The sequence below is a fragment of the Pristis pectinata genome, chromosome 40, assembly GCF_009764475.1.
Source record: "Pristis pectinata isolate sPriPec2 chromosome 40, sPriPec2.1.pri, whole genome shotgun sequence".
Lineage (NCBI taxonomy): Eukaryota > Metazoa > Chordata > Chondrichthyes > Rhinopristiformes > Pristidae > Pristis > Pristis pectinata.
The window spans coordinates 7,584,180-7,609,366 of NC_067443.1; the positions used below are offsets into that span (position 1 = coordinate 7,584,180).

General features: G+C 44.2%; 2 protein-coding genes across 3 annotated transcripts in view; one reads left to right on the top strand and one right to left on the bottom strand.

Moving 5' to 3' along the window:
- LOC127587489 (ubiquitin-conjugating enzyme E2 Q1) overlaps positions 1–9,693 on the top strand; it is a 47,298-nt gene extending 37,605 nt beyond the window's left edge. Inside the window, exons 9-13 of one of the 2 annotated variants that reach the window (XM_052045846.1) lie at positions 3,465–3,523; positions 4,478–4,526; positions 5,382–5,477; positions 6,816–6,882; positions 9,178–9,693. In XM_052045846.1, coding sequence (XP_051901806.1) covers positions 3,465–3,523; positions 4,478–4,526; positions 5,382–5,477; positions 6,816–6,882; positions 9,178–9,209 — 303 coding nt within the window. In that variant the 3' untranslated portion in view covers positions 9,210–9,693. Of the gene's footprint in view, positions 1–3,464; positions 3,524–4,477; positions 4,527–5,381; positions 5,487–6,815; positions 6,883–9,177 lie in introns of both variants that reach the window. The other variant, XM_052045845.1, reaches the window with a different exon arrangement.
- Positions 9,694–11,858: 2,165 nt separating this feature from the next.
- Positions 11,859–24,322, bottom strand: LOC127587487 (tudor domain-containing protein 10-like). Its single transcript, XM_052045843.1, has 8 exons — positions 24,189–24,322; positions 23,140–23,179; positions 20,640–20,709; positions 19,438–19,585; positions 16,286–16,425; positions 14,246–14,400; positions 12,691–12,761; positions 11,859–12,125 (listed from the first exon to the last, which is right to left on the bottom strand). Exons 1-8 carry the CDS (start codon positions 24,252–24,254, stop codon positions 12,087–12,089), a joined length of 729 nt encoding a protein of 242 aa, XP_051901803.1. The 5' UTR covers positions 24,255–24,322; the 3' UTR covers positions 11,859–12,086.
- Positions 24,323–25,187: the final 865 nt, after the last annotated feature.

Genomic DNA, 25,187 nt, shown 5'->3' on the forward strand with positions numbered 1-25,187 from the left:
GCCCACCTTGTGAGCACCTACCATTGCAAGCTTATGTGCCATGCTAAATTTGCAGAAAATTGAACAATCAAGGCTCCAGAGACCTGAATCTAGGCACGAGTCCAAGTCCCAGCAGAGCAGCTGGAGAATTTGAATTCAAAATCAGGAGTTTTAAAAAAAAAAGTAGCCTGCCTTGGTAGTGAAACTAAATATGCATCTGATTCACTAATGTCCTTAAGGGACGGAAACCTGCTGTCCTTAGCATAGTCACACAGCAGGAAATAGGCCTTTTGACCCACTGAGTCTGCACCCATTTATGCAAATCTTGCACCAATCCCACTTTATTCTCCCTGCATTCTCATTGCCTCTCCCTGGATTCTACTGCTCACCTCCATGCCGGAGGTAATTTACCCCAGGCAATTAATCTATCAACCTGCACATCTCTGGGATGTGGGAGGAAACTACAGCACCATGCGTTCACAACGCCAATGTGCAAAAGGTACCAGGGGTCAGGATCGAACTGGGGTCGCTGGAGCTGCTTTATTGGTTTCATCACTCTGCTGCCCCCCCCCCCCCATACCCTACCTGATTGTGAAACTCAGGACCCACTGATTCTTAACAGCCCCCTTGGTTATGTCAAAAGCTCAGTGTTACAACAATAAGGCTCCTGACCAAAAGCACTGCAAGTGCCTTTATCAAAAGGACTCCCGTAGATCAAGGTTGCTCAAAGGCAATTAAGTTTGGGCAATAAATACTGGCTTTGTGGTTTGCAAGCCTCTTAAATAAGAGTCCTATTTGTTCTGTCAGTAAAATATGCTCCACTACCAAAAAATAAACAAGTGTTGACATCACAGCTTGCTCTTTTAAAGAACAGGCACTGTACCACAAAATGCAAGCAAGCCTGTGGCTGGGGGAGCTGGTGGTTTTATTAATATTTATACTTTGAAATTTCTAGCCAAACTATCTCCTAATATTAAAACCTGACACACCACCTGTAATCTTTGCTCTCCATCTCAACCCTATCAGACGAATGTGGATAGATTCATTGAGCAATACAGCACAGATACAGGCCCTTCAGCCCAACCAGTCCATGCTGACCAGTCCCAATTTCCTGCATTCAGCTTGTATCCCTCCAAGCCCTGCCCCTCCATGTAACTATCCAAGTACTACTTAAATGATGCTATTGTACCTGCCTCACCCACTTCCCCTGGCAGCTCATTCACTCACCACCCTCTGTGTGAAGAAGTGTCCCCTTTTAAGTCTTTCCCCTCACCCTAAACCTATGCCCTCTAGTCTTGGACTCCCCTACCTTGGAAGAGACTGTTACAATCCACCTTATCTTGGCCTCCCATAATTTTAAACGTTTCTACAAGGTCGCCCCTCGTTCTCGACCTTCCAAAGAACGAAGACCTAGCCTAATTATCCTCTCCCTATAACTCAGGCCCTCTGGTTCTGGTAATGTCCTTGTAAATCACCTCTGCCAGTTGTCTTCTCTTGATGTTAGATCTTTGGGCGTATGGCGGAGGAATTAGATGCATAGTTTGGAAGACCTTGGAATTGGGGGCTATGGGGAAGTGGCACAGAACAGGAGATAACGCCTGGGGCAGATCAGTCATGATCACATTGAACGGTGGGAGAGGTTTGAGGGGCCAAGAGGCCTACTATTTCCTGTTATGTTCTTCTTCCCCACATTCTTCTCCCTATGACCCATAGGGGGTTATACACCGGAGGTTGGGACCTACTGATCTAAGTGAATAGGGAGACTTGTATCAGTAGTGATTGGCTCTTTGCAAGGCTGTTTGTTGGCAGGCAAGGAGCTTGCAAAAGACAGTGGCTGGGACGAGTCCCCGAGTGCAGAGAGTGGGATTAAAAACAGGATGTTGGAGACAGTCCTCCCCTGAGGCAATGTATTGAGAGAAACCCAGTTAATACTTCCGATCAATGACCTGGATGCTGAGAGAATGTCTCCCCTTGTGGATGAATCCAGAAATAAAGGGAATGGGGGCATAATTTCAAAATAAGGAGTTGCCCCTTTTGTTCAGAGAGTTCTTTACTGCAGAGAGTGTAGAGGCTGATTCACTTCATATGTTCAAGATTGAGATGTTCTGCAGTTGGGAAGAGTAGAGTGTGACGGGGAACAAGCAAGAGAGTAGAATTGACACCAGGATTGGATGAGCGATGGTGGTATTGAATAGTGGAGCAGGCTTAAGGGGTACTATAGCCTTTCACTATTACTATATAGTGGGAAAAGTTCCTGATGCAATGGGGGACAGAACACAAAGCTGGGTCGATGGGGTAGAATGAGAGATTAAAAGACAAGATGAGGCTGGGTTCCCTGACAGTGGAGTCACAGGTAGACAGGGTGGTGAAGAAGGCTTTTGGCACGCTGGCCTTCATAAGTCAGGGCATTGAATATAAAAGTTGGGAGGTCATGGCATGGTTGTGCAGGATGCTGGTGAGGTCACATTTGGAGTATTGTGTTCAGTTTTGGTCACCCTGCTATAGGAAAGATGCCATTAAGCTGGAAAGAGTGCAGAGAAGATTTACCAGGATATTGCCAGGACTTGAGGGACTGAGTTATAGGGAGAGGTTGGACAGGCTAGGACCTTATTCCTTGGAACATAGGGGACTGACAGGTGATCTTAATAGTGGTGTATAAAATCGTGAGGGGCATAGATAGAGTGAATGCACAGTCTTTTTCCCAGGGTTGGGGAATCAAAAACTAAAGGGCATAGGTGAGAGGGGTAAGTTTTAATAGGAACCTGAGGGGCAGCTTTTTTTTTTACACAAAGGGTGGTTATGTATGTGGAATGAGCTGTGAGAAGTGGGTGAAGCAGGTACAATAACAACTTTTAAAAGACAATTGGACTGGTACATGGATGGGAAAGGTTTAGAAGGTTGTGGGCCAAACACTGATACATGGGACAAGCTTGGATGGGGCATCTCAGTCAGCATGGACCAGTTGGGCTGAAGGGCCCGTTTCTGTGCTGTATAACTAAGGTAATCGTTCAGGCATGAAACAGAAGGAGATTTCCAGAAGGTGTAAATGAGAATAGCAGGACCAATTTCTTTAGTTAGTCATCAACTATGAAACAAGTCTGTTGTGTGCCTGGGCAGAGGATGGGGTGTGGTTCCTCAAAAAAACAACTTGTGATGAGTTTCTTTGGAGCTGTAAGGCTCTGAAGTCAGAGTGGGAGTTTGTGAGTTAAAGTGACAGGAAACTTGGGGTCCTGCTTGTGGACTGGTTACAGCTGTGTTGCTAGGTAATTGCCCAATTTGCATTTGATATTCCTCAGCATGGAAGAGACCACCTTGTGGGCAGCTACTATGAACCAGAAGTTGTTGGTGCAAATTTCTGCCAGACCTGGACAGAATGCAAGCTGTATGTGGATTGTGGGAAGAGCAGACTCTGTGGTGGATGTGCTCTCTCAATTGGGAAACGGGGTACAGAGTGAATACTAACAAACCTCTTGTTCCTTCCCCAGGATAATTTCCCATTTGACCCACCCTTTGTACGGGTTGTGTCTCCTGTGCTCTCCGGAGGGTGAGTAACAGCTAGCTCTGTTTTATTCCCTCAGATGTTGTACCATTCTGGAGAAATGATCCCAGCAAGAAATGAACATGTAAAAAAAACATTTGGACAGATGCATGAATAATGAAGGATTAGGGATGTGAACCGAACATGGGCAAATGGGTTTAGCATAGACAGTCATGTTGACCAAGTTGTCTGAGTTGGGCCAAAGGGAATATTTCTGTGCTATATACGCTATGGAACCAGTGGAGCCTGAGGGCACGATGCCCAGCTCATCTTTTGGGGTGCCAGGAATGACAAGCTCCAATTCTACCACTTGACAGAAACTTTTGGTATGAATTTGGTATCAACTCTTTGAAGGTACAAGGGCTCTTGGTTTGCTGCCCCCTTGGCCCAGAGCTCCCTTTGCCGTGGCCTCTTTCTGTGCACTCTATCTTTTTGTGGGCTCGACCATTCATTAAATCTCAGAAATCTCGAGTCCATTCAGAATCGGTTGATAGGAATGACTAAATTCCTCACTTCTCCCTCCCCACCTCAACCCAGTTGAGCCCACGATCAAGGCTGACAATTCACCACAGTATGAAGGGTGTGTGACGGTCACTGTTTGTTTGAATTATCAAGTGCAAACCCTGGACCAGTGGAAGTGTAAATTTCACGAGTGAATGGAAGAGCACGGACTACTCCAAATTCCCAGATCAACAATTCCTGTCTTGGGGGAATGCCTCAAAGGATAATTTTTTAAAATAGGTTTGTGTATATAAACTGGTTGTTCATCTTGTTGATTGTGGGATTGTGCCCATTGTAGCCTTTATATTTGCATGTCATTGCACATTAAGGTAACTGAATGTGGTGGACTGAGAGATGTGATGTAATGCTGAACAACAACATGGTTTTCTGAGTTGCTGCCTTGTCTCCGAGTGAAGATTTTTCTTCAAAATACCTCACGACTTGCTCTTTTATCTACAGCTATGTCCTTGGAGGGGGAGCAATTTGCATGGAATTGCTTACGAAACAGGTGAGTAGGCAGCCAGTTTTTCGAGTGAACACTCTACATGGTCGAGGCAGAGAACCTGGCGCTTCTTGCAGAAATATGTGCAGAATGTGTGTCATCTATATCCATGTTATTTCCCTCACAATTTGCATCTCCCCTCACCCCAGATTCCTCTCGGCATTCATAGAACAGCATAGTACAGTAACAGGCCATTCAGCCCACAATGTTGTGCTGAACTAATTAAGCTAATGACATGTAATCCCTCCTGCCTGCATGTGGTCCATATCCCTCCACTCCCTGCCTGTCCATGTACTTATCTAAGAGCCTCTTAAACACCTCTATCGTGTCTGCCTTGGCCACCACCCCCAGCAGCACGTTCAAGGCACCTACCACTCTGCTTTTTTTTTAAGAAAAAAACTTGCCCCGCATATCTCCTTTAAACTTTCCTTAAATCTTCCAAATGATGCAGGGCTCTGACCTAAAATGTCAACGATTCCTCCCCCACCCCTGGAGGACTTTGAGTTCCTCCAGCAGATTGTTTGCTCCTGATTCCAGCGTCTGCAGTCTCTTGTGTTTCTTTTGAGTATGTCTGTTGGCCTCAACTCCTCTTCTGTGTCATCATTTCCTCAATCTTTCTTTCAAATATTCATTTACCTCCACCTTGTATTTCTAATGACCTGGCCTCCTCCCAGTCTCGGATGCAGAGAATTCCAGAGATCCACTACCCTCGGAGAAGAAATTTCTACGCATCTCCGTCGGCCCCTTGTAACTATGCCCCCTTGTTCTTGAGTCTCCCGTACTCTGCACAGGCAGTGTCAGGAACGTTGCTCGGACCCTGTTCAATGTCATTAATGTTTTACTTGTCAACCTTCTACCCAGGGCTGGAGCAGTGCCTACTCCATTGAGTCCGTTATTATGCAGATCAGTGCGACACTGGTGAAAGGAAAGGCGAGGATTCAATTCGGGGCCAATAAGGTAAGGGAGGTACGGATCAAGAATTTGTGGGGCAGCCCCCTTGTATATGTCAGTTCTTCTCGCTGCGCTGAAGCCATCCTCAAGCTGTGGTTGTTCATTGCCGTGGACCCTGCTGTGGTATTGTGGGTCTACACACAACACAAACTTAGCTATTTAACCATTCCAACTTTGTGGAATCTTCCTTCTGGGACCTACTCTCCCCATAGCCATGCGGGGTCTTGCTTCTCACCCACTTAATCCAGCACCATTTTGTCAGAAGACTGTGGTGACACAATCTGAGTTGACAGCTGGTTCCCTAATACAGGCAGTCCCTGGGTTACAGAGGATTCTGTCCCTGAGAACTGTTCTTAAGCCCATTTCTCCACAAGTCAGAAACATCCATTTGCTATAGCTAACCATGATCACATCCCTCTATATACACTTGCTAACATTTCATTAAATATTCACCCTAACACTACCTATAATTAAACTAATTGAATATATATTGTATCCAGTCATTAATGAATATCTTGAAATGCATTATTACTAGCTTGAAAAGGCTTTAAAAATGTTTGGGGGAATTTGCATCAGGTTCAAGGACAGTTTATATCCTATTCTTAAAACTATTTAACATCCCCCAGTACAATAAAATGGACTTTTGACCTCTCAATCTACCTCGTTATAGCCTTGCACCTTATTGTCTGCCTGCACTGCACTTTCTCTGTAACACTTTATTCTGCATTCTGTTATTGTTTTCCCTTGTACTACCTCAATGCACTGTTGTAATGAAATGATCTGTATGGTCGGTATGCAAGACAAATTTTTCACTGTACCTCAGTACATCAGACAATAAATCAATTTAAAATCTGATTTCTGTAAGTCAGGTCATCCATAACCCGGGGAGCCCCTGTTGTCTGCAGCGAAGGGAATATAGTTGTGTACGACTACAGAGTCTCAGTTGACTCTTAACTGCCCTCTGTAATGGCCCAGTAAGTAGCCTGTCCAAGACCAATGAGAAATGAACATTGACATTTCCAGGGACACTCTTATCCAATGAATACTTTTTTTAAAAAAAAAACCCTCAGTAGTGTGATACTGAGGGAGGGTTGTATTGTTGGAAGTTGTCCCTTTTGGACAAGACATTCCCTCAGAGCCTTCCCTCAGATAAAGTTCTCCCTGGGTCCTGAAGCAATATATCAATCACTTGACGGATTTTCACGCTGTACACAAACTGTCCCATTTTCCACAATAATGGCCCCACTTCACTGGGTTTAAAAACACTTGGGAATGTCCAGTAATCATGAAAGATCTTATGGAAATACAAGGTTTCCTTTCTAACCGGTCTGTTCCTTCTTTCAGTCACAGTACAGCCTGACCAGAGCACAGCAGTCCTACAAATCGCTGGTCCAGATTCACGAGAAAAATGGTATGAGCTGCAGACTTCGACTTGGGGAAACACCAAACCCTGATCCCCCAGCTCCTTCAGTTTTGGTGCATTTATGTCATGCAGGCAGTGGCTCTGGCAGAGGTAGAGGGTTATATGGTTTAGCCTTCCTGCATGCCAAGCCTAAAGTGTTGATGGGATATTTGACTGCTGTGAGCGTCACTGCACACAGTGATCCTTGTCAGATGATTGGGTTTGACAGCACAGGCTTAAGCCTTTTAATCTAGCCTCTGCTCCACTGCAGTTCTGTAGGGGCACTGCAGAATGGGTGCACTGATGATGACCTGGGTTTTGCCTGCTGGTTTAGGTGGGCATTGGGGATCGTGCAGTTGGTGGGGGCAAGGATTAAAATTTCCTTTGGTGTTGCCAAATTTGGCCATTGATATCAAAATGTCCATATGATTGGCAAACTGCATTATATTCTGCTTTGTGTTTGGAGAGAGCAATTTGAGCTCTGTAACGAACCTGTGCACATCATTGTGGGTGCAGTACTGGCAGGGATAGGTCTCACTGTAAGAAACGGTACAGACCAGTTAATGTATGACAGACAGTGGTTACAGGTCTGTCAGTACATGAAATTGTGCTGTCTATACTGTTATGCATGGAGTTTTGTCATTATAACCCTGGGGTAAGACACAGCTCTGCCTGTGTAAAACACTGCCCATTTGTTCCAGCAGTGACCCAGAAACAGTTCGATTATTGTCATTCATGATGCGATTTATAGACATGTTATCAAAACTGGGTGGCATATTCAGTCAGCAAGATGTAGAGTTCACTCAAGAGTTTAGAGGAATATTTGCCAAGTGCTGGGAAATGGGATTAGCTTGAACATACATCTTGGTTGGCATGGGCTGAAGGGCCTTTTCTGTGCTGTGTGGATCCGTACTTCAAGCCCTAAATCCTGTCCTGAAGAAGGGCCCTGACCTGAAATGTTGACCACCTGCTTTTCTCCGCAGATGCTGCCTGGCCTGCTAAGGTCCTCCAACATCATAGTGTTTTTCATCTAGATTCCAGCATCCCTTAAATCATGGTGTGATCCAGCTGGAAAACTTGGCTGTTTTTTAAAAAAAAATAACCAGGGCAGGAAGGCTGGAGATTCACCACCCTCTGACAAAAAAGTTCTATGTACTTTGGTTTTAAATGACTGACAACTTATTGTGAAACCCTGTCCCCCAGTTTACAATTCTCCCACTGGTGGAAACCTCTTGACATCTACCCTTAGGATCTTGTATAGAACAGTACAGCACAGGAACAGGCCCTTCAGCCCACCATGTTGTGCCAAACTAATTAAATGCTGAACTACACTAATCCCTTCTGCCTACATGATGTTCATATCTCTCCATTTTCTGCACATTCAGGTGCCTATCTAAGAACCTCTTAAATGCCTCTATTGTATCTGCCTCCACCATCACCCCTGGCAGTGCATTCCAGGCACCCACCACTGTGTTTGTTTTAAAAAAAACCTTGCCTTGCATATCTCCTTTGACTTTGCCCCCTCACCTTAAATGCATGCCAGCTAGTATTAGGCATTTCAACCCTGGGGGAGAAAGATCAGCTGTCTACCCCATCTATGCCTCTCATAATCTTACAAACTTCTTTCAGGTCTCCCCTCAGCCTTTGCCGCTCCAGAGAAAACAACCCAAGTTTGTCCAACCTCTGGTAGCATCTGCCTACTAATCCAGGCAGCATCCTGGTGAACCTCTTCTGCACCCTCCCCAAAGCCTCCACATCCTTCCCAAAGCCTCCACATCCTCCTATAATGGGGTGACCCAGAACTGAATGCAATTCTCATTCAATTCTATGAGCTCTGATTAGTTTTATAAAGCTGCAATGTAACTTCCTGACTCTTGAACTTGTGCCTCCAACTAATAAAGGCAAGCATGCTATATGCTGCCTTTACTACCCTACGAACCTGTACAGCCAACGTTTCAATAGAAGTCACCCCTCGTTTTTCAAAAGAATCCAGACTCTCTCTCTCTCTCTCTTGATATGGCCAGAGTCATTAAGAATCTAGAGTGGAAGTGAATGGAGAAGGGGATTTTATAGCAATTAGGAGGTCAGGCAACCCATCCAGCTTCCACCTGGGAACGATTCTGCACTTGTTCTTTATGATGGGAGTGCACTATGTAATAAGAGGGAACGAGAAGAGATTATCTTTTGGGATTCTGCATGGTAGCATTGCACTTATGGTACTGCCACATTAGAGGTGAAGTTGACTGTAGCTCTAGGAGCAGGTGCTGTTTAGTCTGATCTACCATTTTGACTTTATGCCCACAGGTTGGTATACCCCACCCAAGGAGGATGGCTAACTGTGCCAGCTGCCCTGTGCTTCAGGACCAATTAAGCAGCACCAGTTGGGAAAACTCCATTTTATCAGTAGCTGCCTCTTCCCCTGTGAGACGAATGGGCTTCAGCCGGAACCTTGGATCATATACTTACTATAAAATAAAAACCTGTATATACAAGTATACATCTGTACACTCACGGACAAATACTGCAAACTCCTCCTCTGTTGCCAGGCCCTATTCTTGGGCTCCTGCTCTTGCAGACTCTTAAATCCACTTCATGTAAACTGGATTTCGAATAGATTCAGATCAATTTTGCATCTAGTTTCTGTTTCATTTTGCCCCTCTCCCTTCCCACTTCACTCTAACTAGGCATCAATGTGGACGTTTAATTTATTTTTTCTTCTTCACATGCACCTTTTTTTTCTCTTTTTGTTTAAAATGTATGCTGGTTTTGTGAAGATGTGTATCTTTCTGAAACAATAATTACAGTTTATTAATGACTGCAGCCTTGTTTTCTTGCTTGTCACTGGCTTGTTCCCTGGTGTCTGTGATTGGGGGGGAGGTGGGGGTGTGTGTTGGTTGCCATGGGGGGTTCACTTTTGCTGCAGCCTCCTGCATCTTTACTGCACCTTGTTCCAGATGATTTAAGAGAAGACCAAGAAGTGGACCTGCCCAGTGGTGTGTGATCAAAGGAGACAATGGTTGGTTGGCCAATGTGGACTTGGGTCTCTGCTGCAAGATGAAGAGCTGGTAGGATGTGGCTGTATTAGGGGCATGGCTTTCAGAGGCCACACTAGACTCCACACCTAACTGATTACCTGTGTGCAGGGTAGGTGAATGTGACTGCAAACACTAAATCATTGGAAGCTTGATAGGTTTGATGGAGGGAATGCTGAGATCTCAGTTGGTGGATCAGGGGATAAACCATGGAAAGATAAGAACGTTAAACTTGAGACTGTTTGACTGACTGCTTCTTCAGTGGTAAACGGTGAATGCAGCCACCAGGAGCAGAGCTGAGTGGCATTGAGGAATGAAGGAAAGTAACCCCACCAGGATTGAGGTTGGGTTCCATGTGTATTGGAAGAATGAAATGAAAACCTCATTCACTTTGCAGTTAAATAATTCAACAGGGTAGATGGAGAGAAGACGCCACAAAAATGTAGATCCTGCCCATAAAGCACAACTTGGAGGAAATAATCCAAATCCTTTTTAAAATACACTTCAGCTAAAACTGCCCTTGGCCTCCTAATTCTAGGGAAGTCTTGCCAACCTCTCAATTCAACATCTTCAGCTCTGCCACCACCCTGCCCTCTACCTGCTAGTGCTGTCACATCCTGCTACAAAGCGCCGACAACAACTGCACACTGTACGGTAACTGCAGAATAATAGCTATCTCCCTGTCCATATTCAATGGCTTGGCAATTCAACCCCACCACCCCACCCCATTCCTTCTGGGACATGGATTCTGCAGTCCCTCTGTTCAAATTGGCATCTGCAATCCCTCACTGCATTTGCCTTCTCCACTGTCCCTTATTTTGGTAGACACCTGACCAATCTTCCTGCAGCTCATGACTTTCTTCCTTAATTTCAAGCTTTTTAGTATTCTTGGCCAATTTCTTGCATTCTGTCTAATTATTTATGTCACACCAAAGAAAAATCAATGGATTTAGCTCTGATCTGCAATCCCCAGTACAACAAGCCTTACAGTCACAAATACACATCAACCATCACCTTCTGGATCCTATCACAAGGCAGAATTTTGAGAAGCAAACATTGCTTTAATGCAAGGCAGGAGGAGGAAAGAAGACTACACTTCAGACCAGGAAAGGAAACAGGATAGAACTGTCAAGTACTAGAAGACATGCACTTAAGGTGAGAGGGGGAAAAGTTTAAAGTACACTTTTGGAGAAAGTTCTTTTGTTTAGAGTGGTGGGTGCCTGGAACAGGTTGCCAGGTGGGGTGGTGGAAGTAGATATGAAAGTGGCATTTAAGAAGCTCTTTAACACAACAATATGGATCATGTATAATCAGAAGAGAATTAGTTTAATTCAGCATCGTGTTCGGTGTACATATTGTGGGACTGTTTCTGTGCTGTACTGTTCTATGTTCCACAACACTGGTGCAAATAGTTGGGTCAAATTCTTTGGTTCCTGTGCTGTGTATCTTATGCGTAGGATTCAGTTCAATCCGTGGGCTCTCACTTTCCTGATCAGTCTCCCATCCACCTTGTTAAAATCCACATTTCCAGAAAATGCATGGAAGATGGGACGTATGGTTCTTGGATGAAGGGATCTGTCTTTCCCTCTTCCCAATGCAGAGGCTTGGATTAATAATGGCAGCTGTGGGATTTAAACTTGGGTAATAAACTGGATTGTTTGTTTAAATATCTAGTTATTAATAATGGTAGCCATGATACCAGGCAGATTTGTGAAGAGCCACCTCATTCATTAATGATTTTCAAGGAAGGAAATCTGTTGTCCTTGCAGTCCAGCCCACACATGCTCCAGACCCACAAATGGGGTTGACTCTTAGCAGCCTTAAATGGGTAGGCAAGCCCCTCACTAAGGGAGATAAATGCTGGCCTTGTCACTGATGATCAGATTCCCCCAAAAATGAAAGAAACCTTTGTGGAGGAAATGTTTACAAGCAAACTGGCTGTGAGGACTACAAGACACAAAATTTCCCAGTACACAGAAAGATAAAGGGTGGCCAGTGATTGTTTGAGAGACCACAGGGCTTGGAAATCCCATAAAATCCATTCACGCAGCATTGTTTTTGTCCCTGCCTTCCCCTACAGCCTAGAGCTCTGGAACATGAAGGGCAATACGCACAGTTGTGTTTATAAATTCATAACTTTATTTTTGAAATATTGGTAGGTTTCTTCCCTCAGTGCTGCTTTCAGCTGTCATCTGACTTGGAAAATTTCAGGATGTGGGGCTTTAGTGTATATATAGAAAAAAAACACAAAACAAAATCTTATTCCACAGAAGTTTAAAGGCTGATCTTAAGCTGATCTGATGCTACCTAGCCAAAGAAGTCAAAATTAATTAGCCCAAGACCTCTAGTATTTCCTCATTTCTCTGAGCATTCTCATTGTTATATTTAGGGTATACAAGTATATCAATTAACTTTGACAGTATATTATTTCTACTACTTCCCTGCATCTAGTAAGGGGTTACAGCAAGGCTGTGTGAGGACCTGGTCTCTTTTCCCAACCCCTTCGTCAATCATTCCCAACTGCACAGCTTAACTGTCATCTAACTCTGCACCTTTTCACTTGGATCATAAGCACTTGTGTTGAGGTGTCTCAGCTCTCCATTTTACTTCAGCTCACGGTGATAAACAGCCAGTGACTGGATGTATTCTCAACAGAGGATCCCTCATTCAGACAGCAAGAAGCCTGCTCCACCACCTCACAACTGTATCCAAGGACATTTCCCATACACGCCCTCTACCCTCCACCTCATTTCAATCACTTTAAAACTTGCCACTTATTTGGTACCTCTGCCTCATGAAATCCAACCACATTTCCCTTCAGGATTGTCCCATCCATCTTTTGATTGCCCAGGACTCCTGTTCGAAGAAATAAGAAACATTGTCATGGTGAATGATGGCACACCCTGTTTTCACCCAGTCTTTAACACAAGGTTCCTTCTTTTACAGATCAGCAACAGAGCAGAGCATATGTTACCAGTTCATATAAGGTGATGCTGATTTGAAATTTGCATGTATTTTGATCACTCTGGATAAGGTTGGCATGATGGTTAAGTCATCAGACAAGCAGCCCAAAGCCTGCACCACTAATCCAGAGTTCAAATCCAACCATAACAGCAGGAGAATTTAAACTTGATAATTAAGTTGTAATTAAAGCTAGTCTCTGTAACAACAGTATTGCTGGATTGTCCACATCTGCTTCAAAACATCCTTTGGGGATAAAAATCTGCATCCTTGCCCAGTCTGGCCTACGTGCAACTCCAGCGCCAACAATGTGATTGACTCTTAACTGCCCCCAAGGTTCAGGGGCAACTAGGGGAGGACAATAAATGCCAACATCCTGTGAACAGATTTGTAAAGAGTTCATGGCAAGTCACGTTTTGGGAATTGTTAAGGTATTTCTTACTAAGGTAGCTTTCTGCATTACAGGTGCTTTGAGGCAATTTGAAAAGGACGCGAAAGATGCCACATAACTGCAGGTGTTTTTTCCTTACTAGGTGCAAGGTATCGGCAGACTAACAAAATAAGGGTTTAACCAGTAGTGTCCCTTCAGGAATAGTCACTGAAAACAAAACTGATGGTTCAACTGCTACATTGCACTTCCCAACTGAGGAACTAAACAGATACAGTATAAGGTTTGTTCAAATGTTTATTGCTGTTGCTTGAGAAAGACAGTCTAGCCAGGGCAATGTTTGTAAAGCTGCCCTGGGAGAGACACCAGGTTAATGAAATCAGCAAAACCAGCCTGCATTGACTATCTGACTTTTCAAAAGAAAAGCAACAAATCATTTAAAACAAAATACATTCTCACTGCAACTCTCCCCTTTTCAAGAAATTCTTTACAGGAAATTAAGTGCTACTTCTGCAATGCTGTCATTGTCTTAGAAATTCTTAGAAATACAGCAGCCAATTTGTGAACAAGACCTCATCAGCAGCAGATAACAATCAGAGTATCTGCTTGCAGTGATGTTGGTTGAGCAACAAATATCACCTCAGGTCACCAATGATAACTCCTCTGCCCCTTTTCAGAATGGATCTGTGAAGTTTGTTTATATTCACCAAAGGGTACACAGGACTATTTTTTAAATGTCTCTTCCAAAAGATATCACCCACAAGCACTAGAACAAAGATTATCAGCTGGAAATCTGTCCTTGAACCTCTGGTGCAGGAATTGAACCATCAGGTGAACAAAATTATGAAGCAACCCCACCAATTCATTGGCCATCATGACAATATGCAAGAAAGCAGATTAAAGATCCCATGTATCTAGATTGTAGAGTTAGTGTGGTGGGTTCAACAGTCGATGGGGGTTGGTTGAAGACTGCAATGGTGAACAGACTTGCCTTGTTGCAGGACGAAAGGTTGAACCAGTGGAGGGACAGCCCAGAACTTGTCATCATTCAGAGCTTTCACTGCTGCTGCAGGGACACAAGCCGTGTTCCCAGAGTCCACGTAGAACAGGATGACTTTATTCTCCACCACATCAACTATCCAGCATCTAGTGGGGAGGAAAAAGAGTATAGTGTGACTTAACATTTCATCCTCATTAGCGGTGAGATGACAATTTGTTGTGATGATAATGATGAGGCACTATGGAGAGGTGAAAACACTGCCATCAAGTCACACAGCATAGAAACTAGTCCACACCTGCCATCAAACACCCATTCATATTAATTCTACACTCGCCTCATTATCCCCACATTCTACACTCACCCACACACTGGGGACAATTTACAGCAGCCAACTAACCTACCAACCTGCACATGTGATAGGGAAACAGGAAACCCATGCAGTCACAGGGGGAACACACAAACACCACACAGACAGCACCAGAGGTCAGAATTCAACCCAGGTGGCTAGAGCTGTGAGGTAACAGCTCGCCCCACTGCACCATTGATACTTGTCCCCGTTCCTGCCCACTCCACCACCAAGGCCCCAAAATTGGTCTCAATCTGATCTATTCACTGACAGCATTCTCCATTTGACTTGCTGTTTACATAGCATTCTTAATGCAGGAATATGTCCCAAGGCACCTCACAGGGCATGAATCAGGCAGAAAGGAAACTGATATGTACAAGGAGAGATTAGGACAGGTGACAAAAAGCTTAGGTAAGGAGGCAAGCTTTGGGTTTTTCAGACGTCATAAGAGGAGGGGCAGAAGGGTTTCGACAAAATTTTTTTTTAAAGGTTAATGAGTGGCTGCTCGTGTTACAGATTGAAATCAGCACACTAGATTGTGATTAGTCTTTTTGTTCCAAATCTCCCATCCCTATTCAGATGTTTTCCTACATCTTCCACAATACAGCCATGATCAGCTGGCACAGCAGAGCCCTGCATTTGAATCCAGGGCTTCCCCAGTTTGGGTTTGAGCCAGGAAATATCCATGCTGGTGGGGCCAGTTGTAATGCTCATTCCAGGCAGCTGGTGGCACAATGCATCACAAGCAAGTGCATAAGACAACACTACCACAGGGGTGGATAGCACAAGTGGAACCACTGCAACTCGGAGGAAGCATCAAGGCCAGAACTCACGCTGGGAACTCTAGGAGCAAGCCCAAGCCAGAGTATTCTCCCAGCTCCCATGCCGGCTCAGTATAGGAGCTATATACTCTTTCTTTAGACAGATGGGCTGCTTTAAGTCTTAACACCCTGACACACTTAGAGAAAAATGGTAGTTCTTAACAAGTAGCACTTCACATAACCTCAGGGAATCATGAACAATTAAATGGTCACTAAATGATATTTCATTTGAAGTGTGCTGACTGTTGTAATGTACAAGCTAATTTGTGCACAGCAAGTCCCAATATATGGAGAAGTGATAAAAAATAAATGTGTTAAGCTGGTCAAAATTTTACACTAATCCTGCACTAATCTCATTTTATTCTCCACATATCATTTGCTTACACACCAGGGGCAATTTACAGCAGCCAATTGACCTATCATTTTTGGGATGAGAGAGGAAAGCACAGCACTTGAGGGATACCCTTGTTATCACAGGGAGAACGTGCAAACCACACACAGACAGTGCCGGAGGTCAGGATGGGAGTCTGGGTCACTGGAGCTGTGAGGCAGCAGCTCTATCTGCTGCCCAATCAGCAGTACCTTCTCAGGCAGTCCTTTGGGATCAAGGAAGACTTGCTTCCACTCCAGTTCTGTGTGTTGTAGGTGACTGGTAAGCCAAACTCCACCACAGATGGGACAGGAGGGTGGGTAGTGTACAAGGGGCCGTGCTACTTCATAGACTCTAGGTTCTCAGTTGCAGAAGGGTGCGATTTCAAGCTGTAAACACTTGTGGAGCTGGTAGAACAAGCGTGCTGTAATTTTTTTCCCCCGACGACAGCATCCCCGTTCCCCAGCCCCACAAGGGAAAGAAAGCTCACTAACCTGTTCCATTCGCCGCTCTCTCCTGGGTACTCGGCCATGCAGCGCCGGCCCCTCTGCACATCCTCCTTCTTGAGGAACGGTTGATCATGTGTAACCACGGAAAGCGCATTGAACAACTGGCACATCTTCACATAGGTATCCTACCAGAGAGGAAATCATTCTATATATTAAAAAAATTGCAGACTTGGCCTTCTGACTTTCCTCCTCTCAACACCCTCAACAGCTAAAAAAAGACAGACTCGAAGTTCACAGCACTAAAACAGGCCTTTTGGCCCAGTGTGTTAATACCAACATATATCCTTCACATGAACCTCCTCCCATTATCCTTAACTTTATCCCATCATTAAGTAGTATTTGGAAATACCATGGTACAGAAAGTTATAGGCGGAGTGCTAGAAAATGGGATTGATGGTTGGCACAGACACGGTGGGCCCAAGGGCTTGTTTCCCTCTGCTGACTCTGACACCCCACTCCTTTCTCCCTTGTGTGTCTAACTAACTATGCTATTCACCTCAGTCATGCCCTGGGGGCAAGTCCACAGTTGCCACTGAAGTGTCGACTGAATCCCTCACTAGCTTTATCAGAGACTATATAAAAGACCATTATCAGGTCACCCGTCAGTATTTCATGGTTAAACAAAAACATATAATTCAGATTAAGCAACTGCATGTCCTTGGAATTTCGAGAGGCTTTCCCATCTTCACACCGATGTACTTGAAGCTTAACAGCTATCATTATGTAGGAGGTAGCACAGACAATTCTCACTCTGCAAGCTCTCATAAACAGCAATGTGATAGTCACAAGATGACTGATCTCTTCTGTCCTCTAAAGATGTTATTACTCAAAGGATAACATTAATGAGAACTGCCCTGTTGCTCTTCAAGTATTGCTGTGGCATCTTTTACATCAGGCAGAGACAGTAAATGGGACCTCAGTTTAATGTTTTGTATTAAAAGTGCCTCTTTAAAGAGGGAGCCGTTTTGTCCTATGGCCCATCCCTGAGCTCAAATTTCACAAACATAATTTCTTTCAAAAACAAACTTCAGTTGGCGCAGTACTGCATCACATCAAAAGGCTTTGCACCAAAGTGGCTTCTGTGACTTGCGAGGACAGCCATTGTGTGTCCAAAGTAAGATCCAGCGAATCCAAGCCTGTTATCCAAGCCTGTTCAACCATTCAGATTGTGGCTACTCTCTCTGGACCATCTCCCCACATTTCCCTTAACACCCTTTCCCTGCAAAAAATTTGGTGGGGTTCGAGAGGCAGAGTTGAAGAGCGCTTCCTAACGTTGTTTAGCACAGCAGATGATCCTGAGCTTCCTGCTGCATGACATTTTAATTCTCAATCCCACTCCCATTTTGACCTCTGTGGCCTCCTCCACTGCCTCAGTGAGGCCAATGTAAACCAGAGGAACAATATTTTATGGAGACACTTTGCAACCTTCAAGAACGTACACTGGATTTTTCAGCTTCGGGTAAATTGCTCTCTCAATGTTTTTTAATTACCATGCATTGTGTCCCTTTTTAACCTTCCTCTATAACATACCTCCCTAACAATCAGTACTCTTGCTCCTTATCACCTGATCTTTCTTAACCAATCTCCATACACATCCCCCCCAGTTTACGAACACCTATACATACGAATGAGCATTTGGGAGACTGATGGAATGGATTTGCTGGCTGCTGTGGGTACCTTCTGGGTTATGAACAGTTCACAGGAACGCAACTCTGCCATAATCTGGGAATGACCTGTATTGTCTTTTGTCTTGCGCTTCGCTCCTCCCCCCCTCTGCTTTGAAAACTGACACCCCTCCCAGTTCTCTTTTCCCAGTTCTGAGGGAAGGTCCCCAACCCGAAAACTTTCTTCTCTTTCCACAGATGCTGACTGACTGGCTGAGTTCTTCTAGCATTTCTGTTTCAGATTCCAGCATCTGCAGTTTTGTTTGTTTTCCATCACCCTGGAAAGGACGACATCAAAGTTTAAGGTTATGCTCAGTTATTCAGATTCCTCCCATCCAGACAACAACTTACATTAACATAGCACCTTCAATGCAGCAAAATATTCTGAGAAAGTCACCAAAGTTCTCCCTTCTCCCCCCTCCCATCAGGCAGAAGATACAAAAGCCTGAAGGCAGGTACCACCAGGCTCAAGGACAGCTTCTATCCTGCCGTTACAAGACTATTGTATGGTTTCCTAGTAATGATAAGATAGGCTCTTGACCTCTCAATCTACCTCGTTGTGAGCTTGTGCTTCAGTCTATCTGCACTGCACTTTCTCTGTTTATTCAAACACTTTATTCTGCACTGTTGTTTTACCTTGTACACCCCAATGCACTGTTGTAACGAAATGATCTGTATGGAAAGTACGCAAGACAATTTTTTCACTGTATCTCTGTACATGTGACAATAATAAACCAATTTAAGAGTTACCAAACGCAAGTAATGCTGAACCACACAAGGAGATATTAGATTAGATGATTAAAAGCTCGCTTTTTAAGCCGAGTCTTAAGGAAGTACAATTTCTAAGGGTTTAGTCAAGCAATTCCAATGCACCCATGGTGGAACAATTCAATTTAGCCATGAGCAATATGTCTGAACTAGAGGGACACAGACATCTCTCAGGGTTACAGATGTGGAGATAACAGAGCTGAGAGGGGGCAAAATTTGGAAATGGTAATTTGAACTTTAAAACTGTGGCACTGCTTAATAGGGATCAATGTACGTCAGTAAGCACAGGAGTGCTGGGTGAATGGGACTTGGTACACAGGACAAGAGCACCAGAACTTTGAATGACCCACAGTGAGAAGAGCGAGAGGGGTCAGCCAGGGAATGGTCAAGTCTGGAGATTTCAGCACCTGGGCTGAGGAAATAATTTCTATCCATCAACCCCATCAAATCCTTTAATTGTAGGAAAGACCTTGATTACATAAACCATTGACAACAAAGCAGACAAACAGTATGCATAACCTCTCCTCATAATCTCAGCTTTTTAGTGTCAATATGGTAAACCTGCCCATACATAAATCAGGCAAAAGATAGGTTTAAACTCTCAGCTGAAAGTTAGCATCTCAGACAATACAGCACTCCTCACGGATTCTGCAAAATGAAACAAGCTGGTCAAACACGTTTCTTATAACCAGCTGGCAACCTTACTGGAATCAGGTTCATGGCCCAGAAGAACGGCATCTGAGGGTACGTTTCCATGACCATCAGTCCCACCTCCCCACGGACCTTCGCACTCTCAACAATCCACGCCGTGGCCTTGAAGCAGCTGGACAGCATCTCCACCAGCATCAAACTTCTAGAAAACAATTTATTATTTATTAGTGGTTGTCTCATCTTTACGGCCCTAGTTTTGAACGTCTTCCAAATGAAAACTTCTTCCCCGTTAAACCCTGAAAGTGGTCACACATGTAGATAGCATGGTAAAGAAGGTATATGGCATGCTTACCTTCATTGGTTGGGACATCGACTGCAAGAGTCAGGAAGTCATGTTGCAGCTGTATAAAACTTTGGTTAGGTTGCACTTAGAGTATTGGGTGCAATTCTGGTCACCCCATTACAAGAAGAATGTGGAGGCTTTGGAGAGGGTGCAGAAGAGGTTTACCAGGATGCAGCCTGGATTAGAGGGTGTGAGCTATGAGGAGAGGTTGGACAAACTTGGGCTGTTTACTCTAGAGCGTCAGAGGCTGAGGGGAGACCTGATGGAAGTTTATATGATTATGAAAGGCATAGATCGGGTAGATAGTCAGAATGCTCCCCCACAAGAGTAGAAATGTCAAGTATTAGAAGACATGCATTTAAGGTGATTGGGCAAAAGTTTAAAGGTGGTGGACGGGGCAAGTTTTTTTAAAAATAAACTGTACACAGAGAGTGGTAGGTGCCTGGAACTGGCTGCCGGGAGGAGTGGTGGAAGCAGATACCATAGCGGTGTTTAAGAGGCTGTTAGATAGACAATGGATATGCAGGGAATGGCAGGATATAGACCACAGAGGCAGAAGAGAATTAGTTTAATTCGGCATTGTGTTCAGCACAGCTATTGTGGGCCGAAGGGCCTGTTCCTGTGCTTTACTGTTCCACGTTCTATAATTTTTAAGATCTATGCTGATCAACCTTATGCCTCCTTTTTTCATTAATACGGCACATTTAAAATTCCCTAGGGTATCTCACTGAATTTTCTGCCCATGGATTGCTTTTAAAATATAGCTGACCTTCAGCAATTAAGCAACATAACCAACTGGCACACAGTGATGTCCCACGAAGCAAGTAAAGCAAATGGGATTAGCTCAGGTAGGCACTTCAGCCATTTGGAGTGACTATGCGTAACAGCAAGAAAAACAAATGACTGTACGCACCTCATTTCCAGAGGGACTGCATAGTTGATCAGGCTTCCATCTTTGGTTTTTCCGGAGGAAGACAAGGTTTCTGAAGAAGAAGAGTACAAAAGGGAATGAGTAACAATGCTAAGATGAGCAAAACCACCTTAAAAATATCTTTTGAGCTGCAGCTCTCAACAAGTATTTGCTTTATCACAGATCCTGCCCACTTTATGATCCTATCTCTTGTTGCGTACCATTAGATAATTTCCTGCTTCATGCACTTCTTATATTTGAACTTGAGAAAGACTATGCATTTATAGAATGTAAATGGTGGGGAGTGGGGGGGTGATGGGGAATGAGGGGGTGGTGGTATGCAGTTGATAATAACCAGAAAAGTACGACTTATGTTTTGAGGAAAGATTGAAAAGTTACTTGGGCTTGTAAACAGTCACACAGCACTGAAACAGGCCTCTCGGCCCACCATGCTACCCATCAATTAATTATACTAATCCCACTTCCCAGCACTTGGTCTGTAGCCTTTAATGCCTTGGCGACTCAAGTGCTCATCCAGATGCTTCTTAAACATTGTGAGGGTACCTGCCTCCGACACCCACTCAAGAGGTGCATTCAGACTTTAAACACACTACGGGCAAAAAAGTCCCTCATTCTGGTGTCTAAACCTCTTATTCCTCACCCCAACCTGTGTCCTCTAGTCTCAGACACCTCTGCTGTGGGGAAAATATTTTTTACTATCTACCCTGCCCCTTGATTTCTATGAGATCGGGGTGTTTGAAATGCTGAAATGATTTCATAGTGCTAATACAGGAAAACTATTTCATCAGATAAAATTTAAAAGTGAGGGTACGATTAGATTCAGGCTATTTTGAAGTAAAATCTGAAACAGCATCTTTCACGTTGTACCAGATTCCCACTGCAGCACCATTTCCCCAAAACATAGACAATAGAACACAGGAACTGGCCCTTTGGCCCACCATGTTGCACCAACTAATTAAACTAGTAAATAAAAGCCTACTAAACTAGTACCTTCTGCCTACACAATGTCTATATTCATCCATTCTCTGCACATTCGTGTGCCTATCTAAGAGCCTCTTAAATGCCTCTATCACAATTGCCACCAGCACCACCCCAGCAGCACATTCCAGGCACCCACCACTCCCTGTGTAATAAAAAACTTGCCCCGCACATTCCCTTTGAACTTACCCCTCTCACCGTAAATGCATGCCCTCTGGTATTAGACATTTCGACCCTGGGAAAAAGATACCAGCTGTTTACTCTATCTATGCCTCTCATAATCTTACAAACTTCTCCCCTCAGCCTCTGATGCTCCAGAGAAAACAACCCAAGCTTGTCCAAGCTTTCCTCATGGCACATGCCCTCTAATCCAGGCAGCATCCAGGTAAACCTCTTCTACACCTTCTCCAAAGCCTTCACATCCTTCCTATAATGGGGCAACCAGAATTGAATGCAATACTCCAGATGCAGCCTAACCAGACCTATAAAGCTGCAACATACTTCCTGACTCTTGAACTCAATGCCTCGATTAATAAAGGCAAGCCTTCTTTACTACTCTATCAACATGCGTGGCCACTCTCAGGGAGCTGTGGACTTGGATCCCAATATCCCTCTGTGCATCAATACCATTAAGGGTTCTGCCACTAACAGTGTACTGTCCCTTTACATTTGATCTCACGAAGTGTAAGATCTCACACTTGGCCAGATTAAACTCCATCTGCCATTTAAGAGGCTCTTAGATAGGCACATGAATGTGCAGAGAATGGATGGATATAGACATTGTGTAGGCAGAAAGTACTAGTTTAGTGGCTTTTATTTACTAGTTTAATTAGTTGGTGCAACATGATGGGCCAAAGGGCCAGTTCCTGTGTTCTATTGTCTACGTTTTGGGGAAATGGTGCTGCAGTGGGAATCTGGTACAACATGAAAACTGCTGTTTCAGATTTTACTTCAAAATAGCCTGAATCTAATTGTACCCTCATTTTTAAATTTTATCGGGTGAAACAGTTTTCCTGTATTAGCACCATCCAATCATTTCAGCATTTCAAACACCCCAATCTCATGATTTATATGAGGGACAGGGTAGATATTAAAAAATATCTCCATCTCCAATCCACCCATATCTGCAACTGATCTAGATCCCGCTGCATCCTTTGGCAATCTTCGAGATTGAGTCACAGACAGAGTCATTGAGAGATGGAACACAGGAATAGGCCCTTCTGCCCAATGCCCCTGCCAACCATCAAACACCTATTTTTACACTAATCCTACCCTAACTCATTTATTCTCCCCACATTCCCATTCAAGAGGTAAGGAGCAAAGGTATGCAAGAGGAAACTAAACAATCCATTTGACAGGTGGTGCAGCCTCAGGGGGCTGAATGACCTCCTGCTGTGAATGGGTCCAGCAAGTTGGATGGATGGGTAGACACATAGTAGGGTGAGGGTGCATGGATGAAGCAAATGTGATTGATAGGAGAGAATACGTCATCGAATGTACTTACTGGTCCCTTTAGATGAGTCTTGGTCGACCTTCTCCAAAGGCTGTTGAAAACAAGATTAGGAGAACAGTATCAGGGACTTTCACAAGATGATAGTGTCAATTGCACAGAGTGGCTCAGGTTGCAACGACCTTATTTTTCCAACATGGTTCCACTGATAGCAACCAGCTATGCTTCCATTAATTTAGCCACTCCTTAAGGATCAAAAGGCCATTTTACCACAGGCTCATAGTCACCAAGCTTGGAACTCCCTTCATTCAAAGCAATTGTCAAGCTGCAGCAGGGACTAATGTTGATTTCACCCTCTCGCCACAATTCCCCTTCCTGCTCTGCCTTCCTCCATTCAAATAATTGAAGTGAAGTGGTGATCTTTCTGACCTCTAGGCTTCAATTCCACAATGTGCAATGCCAGTAGATCCACAAAAGAGCCACATCCTCTGGCTAAGATCCTTCTAGGGCTCATCCTCAACCTCCACCACCCAGATAGACAGTTAGGCAGGAGGCAGGAGGGAACAACGCTTGATTTTTAAAAAATTAAAACAGAGATGGTGTGTATATTGCCAAAATCTCCACCTAAGAATACAGTGGGAGAACCTCCACCACACCCTCTGCACCTCAAGGTGGTAGAGGATGAGCACAATTTTCAAATCTGCCATTTGATGTTGTGAGAGCTACCTCATGACCATTCTGTTCCAAGCAACAACTCGGATTCCCCCCTCTATTCACTGGATATCATCATAGAGGTATCATCACACAATGCTCCTCTGACTGCCCAGCTAAAGCAAAGAGCCCCTTTCACATCTTCAACATCCTACATTACTTTGCATATTCACACTATAAGTATGTGTTCAATAAATAACATGGGAAGAGGGAGAAACCACTACTTCATGCCCCTATTGCCTCCCAGATTTGCTTCCAGGGGACCACGGGGAAATCCACGGTTGGGAGGTGAGAATCTTATTGCAGATCAGAGAGTGGGAATTGTGGAAGGTCAATCAACCCACCATGTGCCCCTCCATCCAGCCCCACCACCCAACACGAGTAACTCTTACCGGTAATTCCAGGTCCAATGACTCCACTGGTCTGTCACAGCTTCTGACAACCAGGCGACGGGCCATTGTAAATGGTGTTGTTTAAGTGACTGACAGCCAGTGCCACAGTTTGAGGATCACCCACGTCGACAAAAAGCATAACTGCCAAAGAGTAGGGTCAGTGAGAGGGATGAAGCAGTGTGGAGCTCTCTCTGGTCAGGACATTCCCACCACCCCATTCAATCTACAAGACATCCCTCCCATTTGTTAACACAATGCAATTCATTCAAAACTAATGTTGGAAGGCTTGGATAAGTTACCAAAATTGTGATCATGTTTTGGGCCCCCATATCTAAGGATCGATGTGTGGCATTGGAGAGGGTTCAGAGGTTTACAAGAATGATCCCAGGGATGAAAGGGTTAACATATGAGGAGCATTTGATGGCTCTGGGCCTGTACTCACTGGTGTTTAGAAGGATGAGGGGGAGGGATCTTAATTGAAACCTACCAACTATTGAAAGGCCCGGATAGAGTGGATGTGGAGAGGATGTTTCCAGTAGTAGGCGAGTCTAGGACCAGAGGGCACAGCCTCAGAATGTAAGGACGTCCCTTTAGAACAGATGAGGAGGAATTTCTTTAGCGAGACGGTGGTGAATTTGTGGAATTCATTGCCACATTTGGCTGTGGAGGCCAAGTCATTGGGTATATTTAAAGCAGAGGTTGATAGATTCTTGATTAGTAAGGGCATCAAAGATTTATGGGAAGAAGGCAGGAGAATAGAGTTGAGAGGGAAAAATAAATCAGCCATGATCAAATGGCAGAGCAGACTTGATGGGCTGAATGGCCTAATTCTGCTCCTATGTCTTATGGTAAAAAAACATCTAGGAGAGCTCCAAGATGTACAAGATGATTCTTTGTGATAAAATAAAAATAGTGAATCCATCCTGCACACTAGAATGAGACGGTCTTACTGAAACCCAAGAGGGAGTTTGAGGTGGTATCTAGAATTCTAGATACCAC

What these genes read in the sequence shown, in the direction of transcription:
- LOC127587487 (XM_052045843.1), bottom strand. Translation starts at nt 24,254, where the DNA reads ATGGCCCGTCGCCTGGTTGTCAGAAGCTGTGACAGACCAGTGGAGTCA. An exon ending in GCAGTCCCTCTGGAAATGAG is followed by an intron (nt 19,586 to 20,639) that starts GTGCGTACAGTC and finishes ATTGTTTTCTAG; the next exon opens with AAGTTTGATGCTGGTGGAGA. An exon ending in ACCTTTCGTCCTGCAACAAG is followed by an intron (nt 12,762 to 14,245) that starts GCAAGTCTGTTC and finishes TTCTTCGAACAG; the next exon opens with GAGTCCTGGGCAATCAAAAG.